The 22,188-nt window shown below is 42.5% G+C and overlaps 2 protein-coding genes across 2 annotated transcripts; both read left to right on the top strand.

Annotated features, from left to right (window-relative positions):
• Positions 1–8,009: 8,009 nt before the first annotated feature.
• LOC121861853 (FK506-binding protein 4-like) lies at positions 8,010–9,399 on the top strand. Its single transcript, XM_042359748.1, has 2 exons — positions 8,010–8,540; positions 9,178–9,399. Exons 1-2 carry the CDS (start codon positions 8,010–8,012, stop codon positions 9,397–9,399), a joined length of 753 nt encoding a protein of 250 aa, XP_042215682.1.
• Positions 9,396–12,465, top strand: LOC121861854 (proteoglycan 4-like). The gene is made up of 3 exons (XM_042359749.1): positions 9,396–9,461; positions 9,916–10,119; positions 10,849–12,465. Exons 1-3 carry the CDS (start codon positions 9,396–9,398, stop codon positions 12,463–12,465), a joined length of 1,887 nt encoding a protein of 628 aa, XP_042215683.1.
• The last annotated feature ends 9,723 nt before the right edge of the window (positions 12,466–22,188 follow it).

Here is a 22,188-nt window from a genome sequence, read left to right on the forward strand (position 1 = left end):
ACGGTTAGCACCAGAACGCGTTTATATATTTTGTTCATATTTTCCACAATTGTACGGTTATGTGGCGAGGCTTATCATGGCTCTATGCGGGAAACAAAATTAAACCGCGAGTGATAAGCAATTGTGGTGTATTCATTGACCATGATGAAGTCGAGGTCTTGTAATATATGGTTGGGTCTGTATTCCGAAGTGAAGCGCCATCGCCAGTATGATATTGTAAGTTTTTAATTCTTGTATCCAGTATCTGATTATAGTATGTGCAGTTTACAATGTGCAAGTTGGATAGGCTATATTCTTTCCGTGGAGATGACCACGAAAATCTTAAGAGAGCGATCTTCCTCTTTTGAATCTCATATGTAGCTTAGTGTAGACAGCTCATTTGTGTAGTGTACACAAACGAGCTGTAAGGGTTAAGTCATTTATATGGTTTAGGTAGGCGACGTAGTGGGGACTCAAGTGAAAACAAATTTAATGATATTTATAAAGTTACCAAAGATACAAATGCAATATTGATAACAGTATACAGTACCAGGTATTGGGTGCCTCGTGGTAAGTGCCAGGTACAAGGTGCTAGGTGAGGTGGATATTAACAAGTGGCACATCATTATAACACTAGACGGGATTAATTTCGTCTTATTAAACTGGTCCAGTGGTGTTTCCTGGTCAGTGGTTTTGGGAGGCGAGCGCTACCTTCGTCAACTCTCACAAGTCGCAACTCGACCATTGTACATCGTAAGGGAGAGTATTTTTCGTCCTCTGAAGAGTTTTATTGACCAAGCGAGGGGGGTGCAGTACCATTATTAGCCTGACGACACATTCCATCAAGGGGAGGGAAGAGAGTATTTTCCTCTCCTATAAAACCACCAGGTGCAACGGCCGAGTGGGTACAACACACGCCTTCTGTCCAAAGAATCACTGGTTCTCACCGGAGTATCCCCAGTTCATACATCCGCGAGTTAGTACCTAACTTTATACTTTGGAAAGTAAAGATAATCGAGTGCAGTGCCAGTTACATTGCCTCTATGTGGATCGAAAAAAATATATAATTCAGTTCCCTCTGTGTTGCTAATATCAAATATATATTTGCTAAACCCCCGTACATCAGTCCGGGCCAAAACTTGGAGTACCATAGTGGCCTTAACGTTTTCTTCTTTTTCTTCTATTTTTTCAGTATATTGTTTAATTTCTATCAAAATTTATGTCGTATAGAATTACTAAAACAAAGTCTTATTAATCTGAAACAACACTAGCAAATTTACTAATAGTTTAAATTGCTCTGGATTTCAATGGAAAGTTGTGGGCGAGGATCGGGGAAGGGGAGAACAAACGATTGCACAGTAAGAAAAATAATGGACGGGTTGAACTTCAGGAAATTAAAATTTCTTCTATGGTAATCAACATGCTTGTTTTCCACGCGATTCTGTCTATTAGTTTTTGTGCCATCCCCTTAAAGTAAAAGTGATGCTCACTTTTTTTAACATGTCATCGCTTTTATTGAGTCCGTTTTATCAAATGAATCTGTTATAGAGCAATAAAACTTTGGCTTTGATACCTCTCTCTCCCTCCAATTGCGTTTATTTATTTTATATGCGTGTGTTGTTTTGAACCAATATGTGTGAATATTTCAATATACTCGTATTTTGGACATAGAAAGTACTATATATTTATAATTCTGCGTACCAGACAGCATGTGTATCCATTTCAGGTAACGTCCTTCATGTGAGCTTATAAATTTGCCGAACCTCTCTTTTTAAATAATAATAATAATATTGCATGCTTATAAGGGATACATATATGTTACTATTCGTCTATTACTACTTTCGAAATAAGAAAGATGGTAATTGTGTATAATCATTGGGCAACAGAAAGACTATCAAGCTGATGTAAATATGTCCAGGTTCTGATTTATATACTCTAGTTCATTTGCAACACACTGTATGGATATTCATGAAAAACATAATATTTACCAGCTCCCATCAGTAATGATTCTTCGGATGAAACATTTATATGTCATATCAATACTCGTGAAACTAATTGCGCTTCGCCAAAATGACTAAAAAGAACGCATTTTTGTATTCAGTACCTCAAAGGTAGGTGGTGATAATTCGTAATGATTAGCCCAGATTACTAATAGATCGAATTAAAAGTCACTCCCTTCATCATCCCTCCCCTCCCTCTCTCCCTTTGCAGATTCATTACCGCTCTAATGTTGCGTAAATTACATTAAAGAGAAAAGTTGCCTTCGATTAAACACCAAGTTGTTATTCCGGATGTTTGTTTACGTGAAATAAAGTTTCCATGGGAACTGGATTAAAGCGCATCGTGTAAATAAAGGAGACTAACGTTACGCTTTGAAATATTAACGAGGGTGACTGATGGGTAACCTAATCTAGCCTCGGCTTTCACAACTTTAACCTTCAGGACGATAATTATTTCATAATGTTGAACATTTTGTATTGTATACATAATTAAAAAAATATGAATACAAAGGAGTCATCTCCGTCCATCACACATCAACCGTGAGAAGAAGAGGTGGACAGAGAACAAGACACCTTGTTCTGGGAGAGGTCGCTAAGGCGTCATTTGAGAGGACAATTGGGGTCAAGTAGCAAGGAGTGGGTCATCTGGGGAGCCCTGGGATCAGGTTGCCTAGTCCGGTACGTGACTGCAAGGTTTTTAGCATGGTTGCAGGGACTCGGTTGTGCGTATATTTATATGTAAATATTGACACGTGTCCTTTTTGTAATAATTAACTTAACTTTGCTAGTGCAAATATTAACATATACCATTCTCTAATATTAAGCCTAGACACGTCTTCATGCATCGAGTGTCTAGCTGGTTGTACGTGAACAATGTTCATTCTCATTCCGAGCTTTCTCATAAAATATTTAATTCTTACCTCTTCAGTTACGGGGAATGTTACGGGGCGGTCCATCATGATGGTGTTGTACCTACACTCAGTTCTGCGACAACCTCCATTAACTAAGCGGAGTATTTATAACAAACCGAACTGAGTGTACGAGTATATAAGCTTGTAGCCATGGTCATGCTGGCGTGTAACATTAGGCTCCAAAATCCAAAACAGAAATTCAGTATTAGCATTTTTGTGATTGGAATGTTGTGATGAAGAACTGACTAGACGAGGTGGTTAATGTTACAGTATCAAGCACTTTGAACAATAGCAATAACTAGCAAGAGTAGTTTTTAGTTTTGCTTCGTTATACAGTAATCCATTAGTCGTCACACACACACACACACACACACAATATCTCAACTCACGGTACACATATTAAATCCGTCTATTGTTCCACTCCCAATTTAGGACGTAATGATTAGGCTAAACGAGCAGTAAATAAGTAATTTGACCTGCATTAATCCTCAACCCCCACCTTACCATTCCACAATAGATATAAACTATCTAGAACACTAATTACAACTCAAATTGTCTTATTAGTACATAAATACAAGAGGCGAGGCCGCGAGCGTCGCCATGGTGACTGGTCACTGACTACTGTGGACACAATCGTTATCCTTTGAATTTAAATATCGTATCATGATTTGATTTTTTTACATGTGTGGCATTACTCGATTAGTTTTAATAAATTGGACATTAGCGCGTGAAAGAGAGACTCTGAATTTGTATAAAAAAATGAATTAATGGTGTTATGGAAAAAAAACCCCTGCTTTCATGGAAGGTCATTTTGATAATTTTTTTCTCGGAGCCTCATCCAGTAATTGCCCATGGCCATAAGTGTCAGTTTGTATTATACTGTCGAGGTTTACTGCCATTTGAAGCAAGATTAATATACATATACATATATATATACATATATATATATATATATATATATATATATATATATATATATATATATATATATATATATATATATATATATATATATATATATGATAGTGATGACCTAGTATATATGCTAACACATACGGTAAAACCTCGCAATATTCAGGATTACTGTAAGGAAGCAGATAATTGAGTTTTTACATTTTGCTGTACCCATGCAGAGAGAGATCACTTGTGCAATTATGTAAGTGTAGTACACGTTATTGTTAAAGTGTGGCACAAAGTGTGGCACAAAGCCAAAAACCATCGTCCTTAAGAGTGTAGATGTGTTCTGTTAAAGTTAAGGACATTGAATGCTAACACATTAAATCAGTATTCTAATAACAATAGCCACAAAGAAAGTTAACTGAAGGATGTGTTTCAAGTCCGAGTTAACACGACTTGAGAACTCCTTGGCAAACTCACCACCATCGCCAAACTTTGGTCAGCGTAAACGAATTAACTTATTAGACTGTGTATCACGTTACTTCATGCCTGTGCCCCTGGCTTAACAAGAGCATCCCGTACGTTGCCAGATCAATGCTAACAGGGCTATTAATGGTTATAAATACAGTGCACTGGACACGACACAGGCCCAAATTCACAGTGGTTCCGGCAATAGATGTTCCCCATATTATTGAAAAAGAGAGATTGGATGTAAGACGGGAGATGCCAATAAATGTTTATTCGCTTAGAAACGGAACATTAACCATTAACCACTTAGAAGATACCTGACCTAACCTAACCTAACCTGACGGAACTTAACCTGACCTGATCTAATTAACCATTTGAGGATGCCTAACCTAACAGTCTAGCCTAACTTAATTCAACCTAACTTAATTCAACCTAACTTAGCCTAACCTAACGCTTACCTATAACTTTCTCACGCCTTTTTATGTATCCACTCATAATTTGTTCCAAGTTTTCTCTGTTAAAAATTTCTGCCGTTTTCTTTACTTATCTATAACAGAAATTCCTACATTCGTTTTTTTCTTCCCCGCCCCCTTATTTCCCGTTTTCTGTACTTACACAAATTGCTAGTCCTTCAATTTTCTATTTCTTGTTTTCTTTATTCCCGTTTTTTCCTATTTCCTGTGGCCTTTGCCTATATGTCCTCTAAGTCACCTTGCCGCTATTCTTCCTCACCCCGCCTTTGACGCATTTCCCCCTCCTCCTCTATTCACCTCCTCTGATTGCCAATTGGTATCTTTTCTCTCACCCTTTATCAAGTGCCGCTTTGATAGAAATCTGTGAAGCAGCGAGTGAGTTGTCATCCATCCGTACACGAGCTCGACCCCGAAGAATCAAGTATTTTTTTTTCTTCTTTTCTCGAGGTAGTTAACGTGTCGGTACCGTTGAGATGGTCCCTGCCTGACAAAGTGGTTTTGTTTCAAGGTATTAGAAATGTTTAGGTTTATAACTTCAAAGCGCTTAAAGGGTTTTTCCAAAATACCCAAGGTATTTAAATGTTTCCATGACGCCAAGGCATTTAAGTGTTTCTATATCTACAAGGCATTTAATGTTTATATCTATTATAAGGCATTTAAATGTTTACATCTAGAGGCACTTCAATGTTTATAGCTACAAGGCATTTAAATGTATTATATCACCATGGCATTTAAATGTTTACAGTATATCTACAAGGCATTTAAATATTTCTATCTCCAATGCATTAAAATGTTCCAACATCTTCATCAAATAGTGAATGTTCTGATATCGTAAAAAGTTCGTTGGTTCGTTCGGCGTTTTTTGGTACTGTTATATTGCTGCTGAAGTGAACCATTTAAAGTTATTATAATCCACCAATGGGGATGAAGTTTATAACATGAATCTCTTAAAAAACACAGCAATTCTCTCTCTCTCTCTCGTAACGCATTACTGGTCGCACATTTATTTGTCTTGGAATCATTTATATCTTTATTCAACAAGTACAACTTAAAAAACAATATAACATGCCATAATTATCCATAAACAGAAGTTAACAACAACAAACATCTTGAGACATCCTTAAACAAGGAGTAACCGTAAACAAGGAGTAACCGTAAACAAGGAGTAACCGTAAACAAGGAGTAACCGTAAACAAGGAGTAACCGTAAACAAGGAGTAACCGTAAACAAAGTAAAAAAAGGCAGTTGAAGACAAGTACACCAGGAGGGACAGGTGAGGCTGGGTAATACTATTGTACCGGTCCGACTAATTACCCAAATGTACCCAAATGTACCCAAATGTAGCCAAATATAGCCGGAATGAAGTCAAATAATGGTCCTACATGAATAAATCGGACTGCTAATCACTTCTCAACTAGTAATTGGTGTCAGAAAGTCACAAAAAATTGGAAAACTTACTTTAATCTGAGTTAATAGATCGCGTGCATGTACCGACGGAGCGACTACATTTGGGTATATTTGGGTAATTCCTCGCTCCGTCGGTACATGCACGCGATCTATTAACTCAGATTAAAGTAAGTTTTCCAATTTTTTGTGACTTTCTGACACCAATTACTAGTTGAGAAGTGATTAGCAGTCCGATTTATTCATCTAGGACCATTATTTGACTTCATTCCGGCTATATTTGGGTACATTTGGGTACATTTGGGTAATTAGTAGGACCCCTATTGTACTGTCACTTCAGAAGAGTATGAGAGAGTGTCAAACGGACACACACACACACACACACAGCGCTCAAGTGGTCCCTTCCGTAAACCCGTTGTGATTGCCATGCTGCTTAAGGCGAGTATTTGACGATACACGAGAAGTCCCTCTAATCTGTGCGTCTGTTTGGCACCACATTCTTCAACATTTCGTACGGTTATTTTTACTTCTTAATCTTCCCCTGAGTACGATGACACCCTTTGAGTACAACTACTTCACCTGGTGAGTACAATGATCTAACTTCTTGAGAGTAATGACAAGCCTTTGAGTGAGATGACCTAGCCTCGTCCTCAAACAAATGGACAGCTGATAGAAAGATTAGAGTCGTAAATGGTCAGATTGATATAACCGTTGAGGCATAATCGATTGATATTTTTGTTGTATTTAAGGCCAATAGTTCAGCCAGTGTCTCGGAAGAAATAAGTGTTCAAGCGTCCCTTTTGCTACAGAACAATAACATTTGGTTTGTTCCTATGTTTTAAAATTTCCATCCTTCAGCGACAGATTTTATTTAAGGATATACAGTATGTGTTATAAGTTTGTTGATGTTGTGGAGATGAAGTTCACACACACACACACACACACACAGACACACACACACACACACAGACACACACACACACACACACACACACACACACACACACACACACACACACACACACACACACACACACACACACACACACACACACAGACACACACACACACACACACACACACACACACACACAGACACACAGGACACACCCACACACACACACACACACACACACACACACACACACACACACACACACACACACACACACACACACACACACAGACACACACACACACACACACACACACACACACACACACACACAGACACACACACACACACACACAGACACACACACACACACACACAGACACACACACACACCCACACACACACACACACACAGACACACACACACACACACAGACACACACACACAACACACACACACACACACACACACACAGACACACACACACACACACACACACACACACACACACACACACACAGACACACACACACACACACACACACACACACACACACACACACACACACAGACACACACACACACACACACACACACACAGACACACACACACACACACACACACACACACACACACACACACACACACACACACACACACACACACACACACAGACACACACACACACACACACACACACACACACACACACACACACACACACACACACACACACACACACACACACACACACACACACACACACACACACAGAGCTAGATCCTTATATATACTGTATACTACATCAATACAAAGAAACATCAGCAATGGTTCAGATGGCAATGATGGTTGGAGAAATAATATCTAAGATCTCTTTGTGTGTCTCTCTCTTCCTCAGGGCCCAGCGTCTCCACACTATACATCAACACCGGCCTACTTAACATTCTACAGTTCATAAGCATTAAACACTCTCGTTAGTCATGAACAACGAAGGGGATTCACGTGATCTTAATGAGGCCCTGATCGAATGTCTGACTAGACGGAAATGCCGACCTATCATCAGCTTTTTAAGCGAGAGGCATAGAGACCCACCGAGGAGGAACATCGTAAGTGAGGAAGATGGGGTGAATCCCTACGTGGGGCACATCAAGCAGCGGCGCGGTGCACAGTTCCCCAATGAGTCCACTAAGGCTGTTCTAGAGCGGACAAAAGTTTTCATCAAGAACTCTGAAAATATGGAAAGTTACCCGCCCAGGAGTGAAAAACTTCACCAGCCCGTGCTCCTGCCCAAGACCAAATGCCAGGCCGAGTCCCAGCCTAAGCTCGAGCCTATGACCCTGATAAGCCCAAGAAAGAGCCTCAGCCTAAGAAAGAGCCCAAACCCAAGAGAGTCCCAGCAAGAGCCTAAGAGAAAAGCCCAGGCCAAGAAAGAGCCCAGAGAACTCCAAAATCAAGCAAAGAGCCCAAGAAAAGCCCAGGCCTACAGAAAGAGAGGGAGAACCCAAAATCAAGCAAGAAAGAGCCCCTAAGCCTGGGCCTAAGAAAGAGCCCAAAACCCAAGAGAGAACCCAGATCAAGCAAGAGCCTAAGCCCAAGAAAGAGCCCAGGCCTAAGAAAGAGCCCAAACCCAAGAGAGAACCCAAAATCAAGCAAGAGCCTAAGCCCAAGAAAGAGCCCAGGCCTAAGAAAGAGCCCGGGCCTAAGAAAGAGCCCAAACCCAAGAGAGAAAGAGCCCAAGAAAGATTCCAGGCTTAAGCAAAGATCCAAACCCAAGGAGAACCCAAAATCAAGCAAGAGCCTAAGCCCAAGAGCCTCCGGGCCTAAGAGATTTCCCAAACCCAGGCCTAAGAAAAAGAGCCTAAGAAAGAGCCCGGCCCAAGAAAGCAGCCCAAGAGAGAAATGAAGCAAACCCAAAGAGAGAACCCAAAATCAAGCAGAGCCTAAGCAGAAGAGAGCCCAGGCCTAAGAAAGGAGCCCAAACCAAAGAGAACCCAAAATCAAAAGAGCCCAGCCAGGCCTAAAGAAGGGCCAGGGCCCAAGAAAGAGCCCAAGGGAAACCAAGTCAAGAGAGCCTAACCTGAAAAGAGCCCATAAGAAAGAGCCCAAACCCGAGCAAAATCAAGCAAGAGCCTAAGCTATTTGAGAAAGAGCCCAGACCTAAGAAAAGAGAAGAGAGAACCCCCAGCCAGAGGGGACGAAATCAAGCAAGAGCCTGGCAAGAAAGAGCCCAGGCCTAAGAAAGAGCCGGGGCCCAAGGAGAAGCAAGAGCCCAAGCCAAAGAAAGCCCGGAGCCTGAAAGAGGAGAGACCCCAAAAAGTCAAAGAGCCTAAGCCCAAGAGCCCAAGGCCTAAGAAAGAGCCCCCAGAATGAAGCCAAGCCCAAAATCAAGAAAGAGCCTAAGCCGGAAAACCCAAGAGAGAACCCAAAATCAAGCAAGAGCCTAAGTCAAGAAGAAAGAGCCCAGGCCTAAGAAAGAGCCCAGGCTTCAAGAAAGCCCAAACCCAAGAGAGAACCTCCAAAATCAAGCAAGAGCCTAAGCCCAAGAAAGAGCCCAGGCCTAAGTAAGAGCCTAAACCTGAGTTGGAGAACCCAAATCAAGCAAGAGCCTAAGCCAAGAAAGAGCCCAGGTCTACAAGAGCCCAAACCCAAGGAGAACCCAAAATCAAGCAAGAGCCTAAGCCCAAGAAAGAGCCCAGCCCAAGAGAGAACCCAAAATCAAGCAAGAGCCTAACCAAGAAAGAGCCCAGACCCTCAAGAAAGAGCCTCCAGGCCTAAGAAAGAGCCCAAACCCAAGGAGAACCCAAAATCGCAAGCAAGGCCTAAGCTCCAAGAAAGAGCCCAGGCCCAAGAAAGAGCCCAGGCCTAAGAAAGAGTTTCCAAACCCAGAGAGAACCTGTAATCAAGCAAGAGCCTAAGCCCAAGAAAGAGCCCAGGCCTAAGAAAGAGCCCAAACCCAAGGAGAACCCAGGATCAAGCAAGGCTCCAAGCCCAAGAAAGAGCCCAGGCTCTAAGCAAGAGCCCAAACCCAAGGGAGAACTCCAAACAAGCAGCCCAGCCCAAGAAAGAGCCCAGGCCCAAGAAAGAGCCCAGGCTCAAGAAAGAGCCCAGGCCTAAGAAAGAGCCCAAACTCAAGAGAGAACCCAAATCACAAGAGCCTAAGCCCAAGAAAGAACACAGTCCTAAAACAAGAGTGCAGTTCTGAGTCCCAGCCCGAGTTTCAGCCAAACACCGAGTTACAGCCTGAACTTCAGCCTAAGACAAACTCCCAGCCCTACAGCCTAAGACAAACTCCCAGCCTAGCCTGGGCAAAACACCAGCCTGACTTCAGCCAGACAAACCCAGCCCAGGCTTCAGCCAAAGACCGATTCCCAGCCAGACCTTCCCAGCCTGAGCTTTCAGACCGACTCCCAGCCTGAGCTTCAGCCAAAGACCAAAGACTCCCAGCGCCTGACCCTGCAGACCGAGCCTGAGCTTCAGCCTAAGACCCCCAGCCTGACCTTCAGCCTACTCCCAGCCTGACCTTCAGCCAAGACAAACTCCCAGCCTCCTTCAGCCTAAGACCGACTCCCAGCCTGACCTTCAGCCTAAGACTCCAGCCTGAGTTTGACTCCCAGCCTGACCTTCGGCCTAAGACCGACTCCCAGCCTGAGGACAAACTCCCAGCCTGACCTTCAGCCTGGGCCGACTCCCAGCTGAGCTTCAGCTTGGAAGGACTCCAGCCTCCACCTTCAGCCCTTCAGCCTAAGACCGACTCCCAGCCTGACCTTCAGCCAAAGACTACTCCCAGCCTGAGCTTCCAGGCAAAGACCGACTCCCCAGCCTGAGCTTCGGCGAAAAAGACAAACTCCTGAGACCGACTCTAAGACCGACTCCCAGCCTGAGCTTCAGCCTAAGACCGACTCCCAGCCTGACCTTCAGCCAAAGACCGACTCCCAGCCTGACCTTCAGCCTAAGACCGACTCCCAGCCTGAGCTTCAGCCTAAGACCGACTCCCAGCCTGACCTTCAGCCTAAGACCGACTCCCAGCCTGAGCTTCAGCCTAAGACCGACTCCCAGCCTGAGCTTCAGCCTAAGACCGACTCCCAGCCTGACCTTCAGCCTAAGACCGACCCCCAGCCTGAGCTTCAGCCTAAGACCGACTCCCAGCCTGAGCTTCAGCCTAAGACCGACTCCCAGCCTGAGCTTCAGCCAAAGGCCGACTCCCAGCCTAACCTTCAGCCTAAGACCGACTCCCAGCCTGACCTTCAGCCTAAGACCGACTCCCAGCCTGAGCTTCAGCATAAGACCAAGACCCAGCCTGAGTTTCAGCCAAAGATTGAGCCCAAACCCGAGTCCCAGCTTGAGCTCCACCCTAAGACCGAACCCAATTCCGAGTCCCAGCAAGAGCCTAAACCCAAGAAAGAACCCAAAATCAAGCAAGAGTCTAAGCCCAAGAAAGAGCCCAGGCCTAAGAAAGAGCCCAGGCCTAAGAAAGAGCCCAAGCCGAAGAGAGAACCTAAAATCAAGAAAGAGCCCAGGCCCAAGAAAGAGCCCAGGCCCAAGAAAGAGCCCAGGCCCAAGAAAGAGCCCAGGCCCAAGAAAGAACCCAAAATCAAGCAAGAGCCTAAGCCCAAGAAAGAACACAGTCCTAAACAAGAGTGCAAGTCTGAGTCCCAGTCTGAGCTTCAGCCAAACACCGAGTTACAGCCTGAGCGTCAGCCTAAGACTGAGACACAGCCTGAGCTTCAACCAAAGACCGACTCCCGGCGTGGGCTTCAGCCAAAGACCGTCTCCCAACCTGACCTTGACCCTAAGACCGAGTTACAGCCTGAGCTTCAGCCAAAGACCGACTCCCAACCTGACCTTGAGCCTAAGACCGAGTTACAGCCTGAGCTTCAACCAAAGACCGAGTCCCAGCCTGAGCTTCAACCTAAGACCGAGACCAAACTCAGGTTCCAACCTGAGCTTCAGCCAAAGACCGACTCCCAGCCTGAGCTTCAGCCAAAGACCGACTCCCAGCCTGACCTTCAGCCTAAGACCGACTCCCAGCCTGAGCTTCAACCAAAGACCGAGTCCCAGCCTGAGCTTCAACCAAAGACCGAGACCAAACCCACGTCCCAACCTGAGCTTCAGCCAAAGACTGAGTTACAGCCTGAGCTTCAGCCTAAGACCGACTCCCAGCCTGAGCTTCAGCCAAAGACCGACTCCCAGCCTGACCTTCAGCTTAAGACTGAGTTACAGCCTGAGCTTCAACCAAAGACCGAGTCCCAGCCTGAGCTTCAGCCAAAGACCGAGTTACAGCTTGAGCTTCAGCCAAAGTCCGAGTCCCAGCTTGAGCTTCAGCCAAAGTCCGAGTCCCAGCCTGAGCTTCAACCAAAGACCGAGTTACAGCCTGAGCTTCAACCAAAGACCGAGTTACAGCCTGAGCTAAGTAAAATAGCTTCAGTTCCTTTATAATTGGCTCATGTGAAGTAGAGCACCATGATTTATTGTAGCCTATGTGGAGTACCATGATTTATTGTGACCTATGTGGAGTACCATGATTTATTTTAACCTATGTGGAGTACCATGATTTATTTTAACCTATGTGGAGTACTATGATTTATTGTAACCTATGTGGAGTACCATGATTTATTTTAACCTATGTGGAGTACTATGATTTATTGTAACCTATGTGGAGTACCATGATTTATTGTAACTTATGTGGAGTACCATGATTTATTGTAACTTATGTGAAGTACCATGATTTATTGTAACTTATGTGGAGTACCATGATTTATTGTAACGTATGTGGAGTAGAGTACCATGATTTATTGTAATTTATGTGGAGTACCATGATTTATTGTAACTTATGTGGAGTACAGTACCATGATTTATTGTAACTTGTGTGGAGTACCATGATATATTGTAACATGTTGAGTACCATAATTTATTGTAACTTATGTGGAGTACAGTACCGTGATTTATTGTAATTTATGTGGAGTACAGTACCATGATTTATTGTAACTTATGTGGAGTACAGTACCATGATTTATGGTAACTTATGTGGAGTACAGTACCATGATTTATTGTAATTTATGTGGATTACAGTACCATGATTTATTGTAAATTATGTGGAGTACCATGATTTATTGTAACTTATGTGGAGTACCAAGATATATTGTAACATGTGGAGTACCATGATTTATTGTAACTTATGTGGAGTACAGTACCATGATTTATGGTAACTTATGTGGAGTACAGTACCATGATTTATTGTACTTTATGTGGAGTACAGTACCATGATTTATTGTAGTTTATGTGGAGTATCATGATTTATTGTAACTTGTGTGGGGTACCATGATTTATTGTAACTTATGTGGAGTACCATGATTTATTGTAACTTATGTGGAGTACCATGATTTATTGTAACTTGTGTGGGGTACCATGATTTATTGTAACTTATGTGGAGTACCATGATTTATTGGAACTTATGTGGAGTACCATGATTTATTGGAACTTATGTGGAGTACCATGATTTATTGTAACCTATGTGGAGTACCATGATTTATTCTAATTAATGTGAAATACCATTATGATTTTCTGGAATAAATGTGGGTAATACTTAATTAGTCTTTCACACCTAAATCAATAATTACTCTATAAGTAGTGCACTAAGGACATATTTCTCACCTCAAGAAGGAATTCCAGGTTTTCTTTTGTTTTTTCAGTTATTTTCTTTCTATAAATACAACCAATAATTTATATGTTATCCCCAGTAAATGTTTATATATTGTTTTTATCCAAGGCATATATATATATATATATATATATATATATATATATATATATATATATATATATATATATATATATATATATATATATATATATATCAATTAAACTCGAATCTCATCCATCAACTCAAGTTCTTTCATTTTATTTTTCATAAATAATTTGTTCCCGTTTTCTGTGGTGAGGAATGAGCCATGTGTTCCTTTTTATTATTATGTAAAAGTTCAATTCGTCTTGTTTTTATAAAGTGAGTTGTTGTGTTGGTTTTGTTGTCACTTACTCAGGTGGGTGTTTTTTAGCTACACATTACTGTATAAGAATTAATGGATACTACACACATTCACTCATACATACATACACAGACATGCAAGTACATACGCACTCACACATCAACAGACGCACACTCAATCATACACAAACCTGCACATACAGTACACACACATACATACACACAGACACGTATAATGTGAGGGATGCCTCATGGGTCTTTATCAAAGCCTTCGTTCGTGGTGTCATTTTGTTTGCACAAGAGTACATACACACACGCACATTTTCTCCCCCTCTCTCATTCCTACGAGTTTCACATTCATTTGTCTTCCTCGTCGTCTTCCTCCTACCTCATCCTCATCACCAACCATCACTCCGTCGTCTCTCTCTTCCCCAAGTTTCAATGCCTCTTTCCCCTCCTTTCTCTTCCTTTCCCATTCCTCCAACTTTCTCCGCCATTCTCACAATGATCTCTCTCTCTCTCTCTCTCTCTCTCTTTGCAGATTTTTAAGTTTTGCCATATTCTTATCACCGATGTTAATTTGTTTTTTCCCCAATTGTCTTGTATGTGTTTGTATTTGTGTCTATTTATGATCAAAGTGTGTGTGTGTATTTAAAGGAAGAGAGAGAGAGAGAGAGAGAGAGAGAGAGAGAGAGAGAGAGAGAGAGAGCTTAATTCACCATCGATGAGGAATAATTAATATCATACGTATCTGTAAATTGTAAAGTAATAAAGCAACAGATGTAGCCGTATCTCTTGCTCTTTGATATAATGAAGGTAATTTAATTATATTGATGTTAATTATATATATATTTTTAAGATAATTTATAAAGGAAATTTATTGTACAAACTTTTGTAATTAGAGGTGGGGAAGGAGGGGGATACCCGAGGTAGTAGGGGAAGGGGAGGGGGTGTGTTTGAGATGTGGGAGTGAAGGGAGTTGGGTGGTCTAAGGTGTGGGAAGAGAGGGAAGGTGGGGGAGGGGATGGAAGGTAGGGGGAGAGGGTCTGGAGAGGAAAGTTTGGCGGGTGTAGTTTCCTTTATACTTTAAGTCTTCCTCCAGGGTGGGAACTTGGGGCCCCTGTTGTGTTGCTGAGCGAAACTGTAAGCCACCACCTGTTTTTTTTTTCTGGTACCCCGTAGAGACTGTATTTCTTATCGTTTCGTTCATTATGTTGACATATTGATAAATTTTAGCTGGAAATATTATCATTGTAGTGGGATTTTTTATTAAATTTTTTTGCTGTAGATATATAATTTTACTCAGTGGAGAGGCTGATGTTTTAATCGTTTCGTCAGGCATGTTGAAATATATCGTTGTGGTGGGATATTAGCTGGAATATATCCTTTTATTGGAATTTTAGCTGAACTATATCGTTTTAGTGACACTTCTCATATATATATATATATATATATATATATATATATATATATATATATATATATATATGCTGTTCACTCAAATTCAACATGAATTTGAGTAACGGCATGTACAAACCGACAATTTGTAATTAAGAAGATTTGTAACCAGGTGAGAAGGTTAAATACCTTACCTCTGACCTGACTATGACCGTTGTGTGCTATTTAAAGATTAGTAGGGTCATTACCTAATACCTGACCATTAGGACCTGGTCTCACCTCCTCTGTATATATACACCTTGTTCTGTACTCCTCTTTAGTCTGTACTCACCCCTGAAGATGTGAATTACACGAAAGCGCTTGGGAACTTCGTGTTTTCTTCTTTCCTTGTGGTTATCAGCATATATATATATATATATTGGAACAAACAAATAATCTATGGTACAAACAAATAATATAACAAACAAAAACAATGGTACAATTAAATGGAACAAGAAAGTGTGACGCAGGTGGAAATGTTGAGCAATAACTGGATAGACTGGACACTTGTAGGCCAGGGTCGAGTTAAGCAGTGGTTAGCTTCCTATAATTTGGTCGTTTTAATTTCTTGTGTTTTATTTGCTTGTTCTGGGAAGAGACTGTGTGTGTGTGTGTGTGCTCCTAGGGATGTATACGGTATAGGTGGGTTGTCACGTTAGTGTTCTTGAGGGGTACTCGGCAGCTTGCTTTAGGCCGTCTTGGTTATCCCCCCCCCCCACCCCCGACTCCTTCCTCCTAACTATACAAACAAAGAATTATCAAACATAAATGTAATGTTCATTTCTTATGGCGTTCATTTCTCAAGACTAATGGCATTCATTGCTCATGGCGTTATCTTCTCATGGCGTTCATTTCTCGGTGTTCACTTCTCATGGTGTTCATTGCTCATGGCGTTCATTTCTCATGGCGTTCATTTCTCATGGCGTTAGCTTCTCATGGAGTTCACTTCTCATGGTGTTCATTGCTCGTGGCGTTCATTTCTCAGGGTATTCATTTCTCATGGTGTTCATTTCTTATGGCGTTCATTTCTTAAGACTTTATTTCTCAGGGTGTTCACTTCTCATGGTGTTCATTGCTCGTGGCGTTCATTTCTCAGGGTATTCATTTCTCATGGCGTTCACTTCTCATGCCGTTCATATAATAATGAAGAACAAACATATTTCAAACAAGCTGGAGGCAGTAACACTTTAAAAGCGTTTCACAATAAGGCTCTATATAATGTCGAGGAAAATCGAAATTAGTAAAAGATTCTTTGTACTGTGAGTGAAATAGTCATCAGTCTCATCATTGTGTCAGAAGTGCCTTAATTAAAACAAGTTATGACCCATCAACGAGATTGGACTGTTAGGAAAAAAGATGAAATGACTCCTGATGTTTTGATGTTGAGTTTGGTGAAGTGTGTGTGTGGTGGAAGTACTGTATAGTGAACTGGTTTATGTATTGTTATAATTGTGGGGTTGTGTTGTGGTGCCTGTGTTGTGATGTGGTGTTATTGAGTGTTATGTTGTGTTTACTTAAAAGAGATTGTATAGTGCCTGTTTGTTATGCACTATTGTTGCTACTGTTGAGAGTAATAGTGCACTATGAGGCACAAGTACTATACCGACTCCATAAAGCAAGTGACTCATTGATACACTTGTCCTCGTCTTAGTCTCCCTCTTAACATTACCAGTCTAATCTTGTTTAAATGTTTCTTTTCACCCTTAATGTACTTTACTTCTTATTACAATGTTATCCTGGTTGAATATATGTGTGGTGGTGGTGGGTGTCGGCGCAGGAGTGTGGCGGGTGTGGTGGTGGTGGTGGTAGGGGGAGCAGTGTGTGGTGTGCCGGGCAGCTGTGAGGGCCCACAGACACACACCTCCAACCAACTCTCTTCACTCACTCGCACGCACGCCCCTTCGCCATCCAGGCACCCAAACCAACCAACCTCCTGCTGCTGCCCCGTGTGTGTGTGTGTGTGTGTATGTGTTAACTAGTATTGGTGGACACTGGCTTTGATCTGCACCGAGACTTAACGAGTCTAAAACGACGTCCCAAGAAAAGACTGACAACAAAGGCTTGATAAACTCTAAAGCGAAAACCACATAAAAGTTATTCATTTTCTCCGTGTTTGTCAAGGCTCCTGGAAAGTTGAACGTGTGGTATTAACGAACTGAACATATCTGAGAAAATAAAAAAAACTAAGACATCAATTAAAATTTTTACCAAGAGTGTTTTGAGAGAAAGTTTACCATATATAAATGATTATAAGAGACAAGATCATAACATAAAGAGAGAACGGAACGCAAGGGTAACAGTAGCTCGTCCCACCCATACACACACACACCTGAGATAATCTTAATGAGGAGACAGGTGTAAACAGTATAGACTAGATGGTGTGTCCTTCCCTCAATGTACACACCTGACAGTTTGGTGCCGCTAAAACCATAACAATAATACATCACCATAACACTATCATCGTCGTCTTCTTTACATGGTGACTTTATGGTGATTTTTGATGATAAAGTTCCCCTACATCATCCTGCTCTGGTGATCTTCGTTATACCTACCCTTAATTGGTTTTGGACACCTATACCCCTCTATCTCTGTCCCTATACCTGGGTGTCCTGATCTGTCGTTATACTCACCTGGGATATACCAATTACAGGTAAGGGTTATATTTTAATTTCCTTTTTTTTTTAGCCTTAATTTATATGCTACTCCGATGGTAAGTACTCCTGTTTATTTAGGTCGTGAGATAATAAAATGTTTTCGTCTTTCTCTCGGTGAGTTAGGATGGTTTAGTAGGTGTGAGTTGTCCTGCGTCCATTCAAGGTGGTTAGTTTATGTTGTATGTTGAATATTTTTCCCCTAATCTAATCTTACCCAATCCTAACTTAAATTAACTTAACCTATCTAACCCAACTCAGCTAAATCTAACCTAATCTAACCTAAAACTATGTTAACCTAGCCTAACCTAACTCTAACCCAACCCTATCATAATCTAACCTAACTCAATCCTAACCTATATTTAAACCCACCCTAACCTAACCTAACCCACCCTAACCTAACTTATCCGTAAATTCTCAGTTCCTGGCACTGATAGAGAAGGGTATCGACCAGGGGTCCCCGTGGAACTATAGGAAGCCAAGGAGCAACAGGTTATCGGAAGGGAACCCAAGTCTCTCTCTCCTACTCTCTTTTTTATCTATCTATCTATCAATCACGCTTTCTCTCTATCTGTCTGTCTGTCTGTCTATGTGCGTGCGTGCATTTTTGTGTGTGTTTGTGTGAGTGCATGTCTACACGCATGCTTGTGCGTGAATACGTACTCTGTGTGTGTGTGTGTGTGTGTGTATGCTTGCATGTGTGTATGTGTTTGTTTGCGTGAATATCTGTGTGTGTATGCGTGCGCGTGTGTATGTTTGCTGTGTGTGTATGCATATGTGTGTGTATGTATACGTGAGTGGATGCATGTGTGTTATGTAATGATTCACAATTATTCTTACAACTGACTTACTAAACATTACCCCAAGGCCAAGGTGGAAATAACGTCACTCATACATTGAAATATACGTCACCAAAACTGTGACCTACATATGAGAGCGAGAGAGAGAGAGAGAGAGAGAGAGAGAGAGAGAGAGAGACTTTTTTACAAAGACATAATTATCTGGTTTATCATTCACTAATTTTACAGTCATCATCATAAGGTTAATAAAACATCGCAATAACGGAGATACAACGGAAGTAACAGGAACAGGGAAGGAATAACGTGGCAACAGGGTAGAGTATTACGGGGCAACGGGAGGATGGGGTAACAGAACAAAGGGGTAATGAAACAATAAGATAACGGGTCATTTGGACAACGGGGCAACAGGACAACGGATCAACAGGGCAACGGGGCAGCAGCACAATGGATCAACAGGATAAAGATACACCAGGATAAAGGAGCAACAGGATAACGGATCACTAGAACAACGGGGCAGCAGGACAACTGATAAACAGGATAACGGATCACCAGGATAACGGGTTACTAGGATAAAGGGGCAGCAGGATAACCAATCAGCAGGACAACGGGGCGATGGGGTAACAGGACAACGGATCAACGGGCGATGGGGTAACAGGACAATGGATCAACAGGTCGATGGGTAACAGGACAACGGATCAACAGGACAATGGATCAACAGGTCGATGGGGTAACAGGACAATGGATCAACGGGTCGATGGGGTAACAGGACAACGGATCAACGGGCGATGGGGCAACAGGACAATGGATCAACGGGTCGATGGGTAACAGGACAACGGATCAACAGGACAATGGATCAACAGGTCGATGGGGTAACAGGACAACGGATCAACGGGCGATGGGTAACAGGACAATGGATCAACGGATCGATAGGGTAACAGGACAACGGGGACGATGGTTTAACAGGACAACGGATCAACAGGACAACGGGGTCGATGGGGTAAGAGGACAACGGATCAACGGGAGAACGGGGCAGGGGTAACAGGACAACGGATCAACAAGACAACGGGGTCGATGGGGTAAGAGGACAACGGATCAACGGGAGAACGGGGCAGGGGTAACAGGACAACGGATCAACAGGACAACGGGGTCGATGGGGTAAGAGGACAACGGGGCAGGGGTAACAGGACAACGGATCAACGGGAGAACGGGGCAGGGGTAACAGGACAACGGGGCAGGGGTGTGGGTAGGGGCGAGGGTCATAATGCGGCCGACCATCCTGTGTAGGTGTTGACATCCGTTGTGGGGACCGGACACAACCCCTGCCCCTCTCCCTCACCTCTCATCTCTCCCTCACCTCTCATCTCTCTCACCTCTCTTACCTCACCTCTCACTTCTTACCTTTTACCTCTCCTTTATCTCCCCCCTCTTCACTTTTTACCTCTCCTTCATTCTCTCACCTCCCTCCTTCATCTCTTCTCCCTCCTCCATGTCTCACCTCTCTTCCTCATCTCTCACTCCTCCTCCATGTCTCACCTCTCTTCCTCATCTCTTCTCCCTCCTCCATGTCTCACCTCTCTTCCTCATCTCTCACTCCTCCTCAGAAACCAAGGAGTCAGTCTGGTCGATACTGTACTCAACAAACTTCAGATCCTCAAGTGCAAAATTAGGTACCTATTTACAGCTGGGTGGACTAGGGGGTGCCTGGGGATCGAACCAACGACACAATAGAGAGAGCTCTATCCACTCAGCCACCAAAAATCTTCTTATAAAAGTGTTAGATGTTAAATGATGGTGGCATAAGTGTGTTGCAATGTTGACTGATATTGTAATACAATTTGTCTAAACCTTTGTCTGTGTGTGTGATATTTTCTTCTGGTATTGCAATATTGAAGGTATGAAACATTTCTGAACATATATTGACGTTGGTTGGTATGTAGAGAATTATTGAAGTTAGTTATAAGGCGTCAAATATATGTGTTTATTGTTTGTTGGTTTTGCCTAACCTGGAAAATCATTTGTAAATATTTTTGGAAGTATCATTGTTGTTGTTGTTGTTTATGTGTCTTTGTTTTTACGATGGGTTCTGTTAGTGATATGAATTTATTTCCCTCTTTCCACACGTCAAATTTCTCTCCTCTCTTTCCCTTCTTCCCTCCTCCTCCTCCTTCTCTTCTCCAAGCCTCTCTCTCTCTCTCTCTCTGTTCACACCTCTACTCTCCCTTCCTTCCCTCCCTCCCTCTCTTCCTCTCACAACCCCACTCCTAGCATTATTCCAACATCTTTCTCCCCTCTTTTTCCCTCCTCACACCCCTCTCTTTCCTTTCTCCCCTCTTCTCTGATTTTCCCTCTCCTCACTTGTCCTTCCAATTTTTTTTCTTTTTTTATACTACTCCCTGAGCCTGAGCACACACACACACACACACACACACACACACACACACACACACACACACACACACACACACACACAGAAGAGATACGTGCACATACAAGGACAGAGAGAGAGAGAGAGAGAGAGAGAGAGAGAGAGAGAGAGAGAGACAGAGAGAGATTACTTGCACCACCAGAAGCAAGACACCAGGTTACAGTCTCTCTCTACGATGGATATATGGGTCGGTGACGTTAATCTCCTCTACCAGCCTTTATCCAGGTAGAGTCATACAGGTAGATAGGTCAGGTAGATGAATCAGGTAGAGTCAAACAAGGTAGATGAATCAGGTAGAGTCAAACAAGGTAGATGAATCAGGTAGAGTCAAACAAGGTAGATGAATCAGGTAGAGTCAAACAAGGTAGATGAATCAGGTAGAGTCAAACAAGGTAGATGAATCAGGTAGAGTCAAACAAGGTAGATGAATCAGGTAGAGTCAAACAAGGTAGATGAATCAGGTAGAGTCAAACAAGGTAGATGAATCAGGTAGAGTCAGCCAAGGTAGATGAATCAGGTAGAGTCAAACAAGGTATATTAATAACTACGAATCATGTCATTAAATGTGAACATTAAGATGATATATGAGGAAATTAATATAAATTCCTTTGTATATTTGCAATGCTTATAATACACACTATCACTACTACCACTACCACCACCACCACCACCACACCACCACCCACCACCACCACCACCACCATCATCACCACCACTACCCCCACCACTACCACCACCACCACCACCACTACCACCACCACCACCACCATCCACCACTACCACCACCACCACCACCACCACCACACCACCATCACCACTACCACTACCATCATCACTACCACCACCCCACCAACCACCACCACC

The sequence above is a fragment of the Homarus americanus genome, unplaced genomic scaffold, assembly GCF_018991925.1.
Source record: "Homarus americanus isolate GMGI-L3 unplaced genomic scaffold, GMGI_Hamer_2.0 scaffold25563, whole genome shotgun sequence".
Classification (NCBI taxonomy): domain Eukaryota; kingdom Metazoa; phylum Arthropoda; class Malacostraca; order Decapoda; family Nephropidae; genus Homarus; species Homarus americanus.

What these genes read in the sequence shown, in the direction of transcription:
- LOC121861853 (XM_042359748.1), top strand. Translation starts at nt 8,010, where the DNA reads ATGAACAACGAAGGGGATTCACGTGATCTTAATGAGGCCCTGATCGAA. An exon ending in GAGGGAGAACCCAAAATCAA is followed by an intron (nt 8,541 to 9,177) that starts GCAAGAAAGAGC and finishes TATTTGAGAAAG; the next exon opens with AGCCCAGACCTAAGAAAAGA.
- LOC121861854 (XM_042359749.1), top strand. Translation starts at nt 9,396, where the DNA reads ATGAAGCCAAGCCCAAAATCAAGAAAGAGCCTAAGCCGGAAAACCCAA. An exon ending in AAGAGAGAACCCAAAATCAA is followed by an intron (nt 9,462 to 9,915) that starts GCAAGAGCCTAA and finishes TTCCAAACCCAG; the next exon opens with AGAGAACCTGTAATCAAGCA. An exon ending in AGGCCCAAGAAAGAGCCCAG is followed by an intron (nt 10,120 to 10,848) that starts GCTCAAGAAAGA and finishes CCGACTCCCCAG; the next exon opens with CCTGAGCTTCGGCGAAAAAG.